A 6,376-nucleotide genomic window follows, 5' to 3' on the forward strand; every position below is an offset into this window, starting at 1 on the left:
TGAGGCTGTAGGGGTGGAGGAGGCCTCATTAGGAGCTCCCCAGTAAGGTGGGGGTGTTCCTAGCGCCGCAGGAGGCACTGCGTTTTGGGGTGTCCTGACCCCGGCCCAGTGTGGGCAACTTTGGGAAGAGCTCAGTGTTGTGTGTAGGCAGAAGCCCCAGTGGGGCATAGGCCTGAGGAGGTGGGTCTGGGGGCCAGGTAAGGCCGAGGCCGCCTGAGCCCCAATCGTGAGAAGCCCAGCGGGCGTAGGATCCTAGAAGGGGTCTGGGGCCAGGTGAGATTGAGGCTGCCTGAGCCCCAATTACGAGAAGCGCGAGGAGCACGAGCAAGGGCCCCAGTGCGGGCGAGGAGCGCGAGCAAGGCAGGCCCCGTGCCAAGGAGGGCAGGAAGGCAGCCTCCCATTGATACTATAAGATCAAAGACGTGGCGGGCGAGACAGAGGGTGCGTTCAGGACCCAGACTTGGCACGGTAGGCAAGGGCGCTAGGGGAGGTCACGGCACCCCCAGGGCGCCCTGCCACCTTACCACTTCCTGTTAGCTGGCTTTATAGGGTGCATCCAGACAAGTGTGCACAGAGCTGTGCAGCACTGCAGACCCATCTACAGTGTCACACACTATACAAGCCACACATGCAGGCATTCTCTGTGCTGCTAATTTGTAGCACAGTGGGAGACCCCAGTGTCAAAAAAATCTATGCCTGAAAAAGTGTGGCAGTGCATGTGGCGCCAGTATGTGCTACCCTGGAGCCTGGCCAGCCAGAGCCACACTCCGGTTGCCAGCCAGGTTCCATGCACTGGACCAGCATTGCTGGAGCCCTGGGAGGCTCTCAGGACCCCAGTAAGGCTGCTGGGGCTGTGCTGGGGAAAAAAGCAGTGGCACAAATTTGTGCCGCTGTCTTTTTCCTGCAGCAACCATATTCCCTTCCCAAGGGTACGTGGCCATAAGGTTCTTTTTTGCCAAGAGAGCTTCAGTCAGGTTGAAATGAGGAGACAGGACTTACCAAAAGTTATTGCCTCTGGCTGCATTAACTTTTGCTTTATGTGACCAGTGGCTACTCAGGAAAACAGTATTAATTAGACAGCACTAATCAGACTCTACTCCTGTTCTTAGTCAATGGTCTGTGGACTAAAAACGCTTTCTTCAGAAGTGAGAAATGTTGATTTGAAACTGTTCAGACTTAGGAAGGCTAGAACCTTGTTGTCTCACTCCTGGGTCAGTGCTTCAACCATTACGCTATTATGTAGATGTTCAGCCCTCAAAGCACTGACTTGTTTGGCATTTAGATTTTGAAGCCTCTGGAACCTGAGTGGGTAGAGGTATCTCACATGCAAAACTGAGTTATGGGCCTAAGCTCTGGAGAACAGGGGAGTTCAGAAGCAACCATGTGCCCAGTGTGTCCTATTGGCTAGCTCTAGATGCTGCTTAGTGCAGGGTCCAGGCACTCTCGATGGCCTTTTGGAGATCTCTCCAAATTCCCTCCAATGACAGCAGGGATAAAAGGTGGCTGAACCTATCTATTTGGGTTACTTTTCCAAGGATAATTATCTGCTTTTTAGGTATGCTGAAGTCTAAATGGAAATCCTTACCATGCAGATCTGGGTCCTGAGTCTTAGGTCTGATATTCCACGGTATTGAGCTACCAAAGGTATTTTGTGGAATATGGGGCTTAAGCCATATATAAAATTTGATCTTGTAGGTTGCTGAACACTCTGGCTCTCATCAAGCAAGCAGTAAGACTACAGAGGGTTTACATGTAAGCACATAACAAACCCAGGTACTAGTGAGCAAAATCTTGTAGGATTGGGTTCCTTAACATGTTGCGTAATTTGAAAAGGTAGGCTGCTTGTACACACCACATGGTTTAATTGGTTTAGTTCTCCCTAAATTGAAATGGTGGGTTTTTAAAAACACTGCTTCAATTTAGGCAGTATTAAACCAAACTAACCCCCCGTGGCATGTACACAAGGGTGAGGGCCTGATCCTTACCTGCCTCTTCGGTAAGAAGCTGGTGGGCCAACTGGTCCCTGAGTTGTGTAGGGGCCCCCTAGGTGGCATCCATCCACTGGCACCCAACCCAGGCAGTTCTACGGGGTGCCATAGTCTTGGAGGGAAGCACTGGCTCTCCTGCAGCCATGAAGGGAAGCACTAGGCCCCCACACAGCTCAGGCAGGCAGGCTCCACAGAGAAAAAAAAAAAAGCCCCAAGCATGTCGACTTCCAGCACCCCATACACTGTTGCACTTTGTTAGGTAGCAAACTAAAACACCTTGGAGGTGTTTTATCTTGCTACGTACCAAAGGCATTTAAAGTGGAATATGTTGCCAAGTGTGCAAACAGCAATGACATTAAAGCGGTGCAAAAGGGCATTTAAGGCACTTTAAAAACAATTTTGTGGTGTGTACAAAGGTCCTTAATGAGTATTCAGCATTCCCAGTGATATCAATACTGTTATTAAAGTCCTAAGTTATGAATTAAAGTTCTTGCTTAGGAACAACCTTTGCATGCCTCACTGACAAGCCTCCTGAGCTTGTCAAAGTTGGCTTTTCTGAAGTCAAGGACTTCCGTGTTGCTGACTGACTTGCCAGCTTTACGGCAGATGGAGAAGGTGATCAGCTTGTGGTTGCTGTCACCCAACTTCCCATCAATCCCTAGGTCGCTGATTAAGTGACCCCCTGTAGCCAGTACCAGGTTGAGCAGAGCTTTGCCTCTTGTTGGCCCATAGACTTCTTGAGTCAGGTAAAGGTCATCCACGCACGAGAGGAAGCTTTGCGTTAAGTCCCAATGACTTCATTTAAATTCTTAGGTTTTTTAAATTGGTGTATATAAAAGTTAAAAGACATATATGCAGGCTTTAGGCATAATACCACAGTAAAATTCCAGCAGCTTTAAAATAATCATTCAAACAAGCATTTGGCAAGATAACCACCTACAACAATTCCTCTTTCCACCCCTCCATCATTTTAGCAACACAGCCTCAGTCTTCTCCAGTTCCCACTATCTACACTATATTTTGCAGTATTTCCAGAAAGTTTCCAAAGTTGGGCTACCTGGAGCACTAACCTGGCTATACTTAAGAATAGGTACTTAAATGTTTTCCTGAACCAAGATGTTTTCCAAAATTAAATTTGCAGAATTTAAGAGATACAGTCTTTGTTATTTTGGTTTAGGAAGACTACATTTTTCTGTCTATTGTAGTTGTGCTGGAAAAAACCCAAAGAAAACAACTAAGCAGCCATGCATTGCCTGAAGAGGTTATACTCAAGCCTCAGCTCATTACCACTGACATTTTGTTTGAGGAAATTACCTTTCAAAAGGCTGCAAAATAGGGCTGTCAGCCACTGTCAGACAGAAGAACTTGAACAAGTTAGCAAAGAATTCTCAGAGTGCTTAAGGGAATAAAAAATGGCATGTTAAAAGTTGTTTGCCATTCTCATTCTTTGCTTTTTCATAATGGAAAAAATCTGGATAGCAAAGTCAGGCCACTCACCTCAGCTAGGTAAAATTCATCATACTGTCTCTTGAAAGTCTCTCCTTTGTAGTAATTACTAGCAGCAACAATGACATCTACCGCCACCATGCTCAGTATGAACATGTGAAACACTGATGATCTCATCAGTTTCTGTAGAGGAAAAATAAAACTTTATAATAAAAAAGAGTGAATTACACGCACAAAAATATTGATTACATTGTCATAACTTCCCTCCAGTCATAACTGTATGGACTGTAGAAAGCTTCTTAAAGCAGATTTTAAATTACTGTTTATTTTAATTTTGTTTTACATGCATAGTTTGTACTATATATAAGTGGGTATGAAAGTGCTGTTTAAAAGTGTTTTAATGAATTTGCAGCTGTTTTAAAGAAGACAAAAATGCATCATTTCTGGATGGCCCAAATTTATAGGTACCCACAGTAATTTGCCTGTATGCAAACTACTATAGGTTTGTTTATTTCAGTCAGTGTTTTCAGATTTGCTCCTCATTTCCATGTGCTCAGGGAGAGTGAGGTTGGACAGTGTGGGGGGAGAGGGGGCAGAAGGCAAGGGGGCCACCTAATGCCACCCCCCAATTAATTTTCCCTGATGTAGCAGTAAGAGGGCAAATTCAAGGCAAACCTCCAATGATTAGATAGAAATACCTGGAAAACTATAAGAAATGTATACATTTTCCAGATATATAAAACGATATATAAAAATGTTTCTATCTGAGTAACCATGGTATTATTTTTACTATTTTAAGCACTTGTAAAGCCTTAATTATCTACCTATGTTTCCCTTTGTCAGTCATTAGTATTCTTTTGTTAGCATTGTAATTGAGCTTACTATCACCATTCCTTCTGGCTTTCTGACCAACTACTCTGATCAATGAATACTAAAGGTCTCCACTCTTCTCCAGTCACAGTCTGCCAGGATGAACATGTGAGTAAGTGTGAACCACTCCTTTTAATGCACTGCACAGCTGAATAAAGGATGTGACAGTTTAGCCCTCCACATTTCCAGGAAAATCAGTCACAGCTTTTATTTGTAGAAGTGCACAGTGATTAATGGCAGAGTCTTAAAGCAATGATTAGGCCCTTTCCCGTGTATTTTTCAACATTACAGTTATTGATTGGGCCTAAATTAAACAATACTAAAGTTACTGATTGGGCCTTAAAGGTTTTAGGAGGCTTGAGCTAAAGTGAAGAAGATAAAGGTTATTATGTCTGATAAGTTCCACTCTTACATGGAGCTGAATTCCCTTTGATTTCAGTTGGAGCAGAAAGACCCAGCAGAACAAATTCCTTCAAGATCAGAATATGAACTATGGCTGTACTTATTAGCAAAACAATTGTTACTGAGTGACATGTAAACTAAATAGTCTAACATACAGATAACTTAATCACAACCCATTCTTCTATTAACCTTTCCAATAGACTACAAAGGTCAATGTTTCAGAATGTGGCCTCATAAACAACCAACCTTCCACACATGGTTGCTGTGTGCTATCAATTTTCCACAAACCGTAGAATTCAAGCTTGTAAAACCAAATTGCATGAACAAGATCCACATGCATGCATGTTCTTTTATTTTTGGGTGTGAAACTTATAAAGAGTGCTCATGCAGATGAAAGTTGATTTAGTTTGCCTCTAATTTTTCCTTTAAAAGTTTCAAGTGAAGAATTCCTGGTAAATGAAATCCCAACACCATGGAACAACAACTCCTATTTTTCACTTTTTTCTTCTACCTATCTTGCATCACCTGTGTGGGAGAATTTAATTAACTGAAACATTTGGTAATGCTGAAACTGAAATGTGGAGGTAAACAAAATGAACTGGGGGAGTAAAACCAAAAATACAATATTTATGCACAAAACAAGCTCTCACTTCCTTAAAAAATCATCCCTCCACAATTTGGGTGCATGTCTTCAGTGTGGAAGCTGGTTTCCTGCACCAGAATTAAAACATGTTTTGGCTGCCACAGGCAGTGCTTTTCTTCTAGCCCAGGAGAAAGGGCAGCCTTCAAGGCCACAGCTAATTTTAACCCTATGGCCTCTGAGCAGTAGTACTGTGGTTCTGAAGCTTCAGCTAGAGCTCCACCCTGTCTTTCTGGAGACAGCATTCAACCATATTGAGTATATGCTGTGGCAGTTAAAATATTGGAAACATCTTTTTTTCTCCACTCTTTTTTTTTCTAAAACAAGGATTATTATTTTTGGGGTGCATGGTATGTGAGTAACTATGATTGCATTAATGCATAGATTTTATACCTCTTCACTTATTTTTAAAAGTTATTATTTTCTAGTCAGGAAGACATGAAATTAGCCATATGACACCGCAAACAATTGTCTCAGTGGAAACAAGCTTTAGTAAATATAGAAACACACACTGCAAAATATGGTGATGAAGAAGTCCTCATCAATATTAGTTTGGAGTTCATAAGGCAATACTAAAAATGTTAAATGCAAAACTTAACACTGGAGTAAATACTGAGCTGATTTTGTAAATAAATAATACTTTATTTAAAGCTGATTGTCTGGAATTGTTTATTTCTACAACGTGTACGATTCACTTCAGGTAGCTCTGTATCTGTTAAATTTATGTTTCACACGTTCTCTACAGACATTTAGTCTCTGCCTATTTTACCATGTTTTTCTAATAGATATAAAATTCCTTCATAGTAAGAAAACATGGTTTAAACTGTTAGTCAGTTGATAAGCGTAACTAATAGGTATAATTTTAAAATGCATCTTTGTCTTTCTTTATAAGAAATCGTAAGTAAAATAATGGTGATATCCAAAATGTGTGCAGAGGGTTGGTTAAGACAAACTTTGGCATCCCTTCTAGCCCTATGATTCTGTTAGTCTCTCATAGATTTCATAGACATTAGGGCTGGAAAGGACCTCG

The 6,376-nt window shown here is 42.1% G+C and overlaps 1 protein-coding gene across 3 annotated transcripts in view; it reads right to left on the bottom strand.

Annotated features, from left to right (window-relative positions):
• The window catches only part of NALCN (sodium leak channel, non-selective), a 564,495-nt gene that overhangs the window by 278,803 nt on the left and 279,316 nt on the right, over window positions 1–6,376 (bottom strand). For all 3 annotated transcript variants that reach the window (XM_019524286.1, XM_019524284.1, XM_019524285.1), the window contains one exon: window positions 3,486–3,617. In XM_019524286.1, coding sequence (XP_019379831.1) covers window positions 3,486–3,617 — 132 coding nt within the window. The remainder of the gene's footprint in view (window positions 1–3,485; window positions 3,618–6,376) is intronic.

This window comes from Gavialis gangeticus, unplaced genomic scaffold (genome assembly GCF_001723915.1).
Source record: "Gavialis gangeticus isolate Ggan-Ray unplaced genomic scaffold, GavGan_comp1, whole genome shotgun sequence".
Taxonomy (NCBI): domain Eukaryota; kingdom Metazoa; phylum Chordata; order Crocodylia; family Gavialidae; genus Gavialis; species Gavialis gangeticus.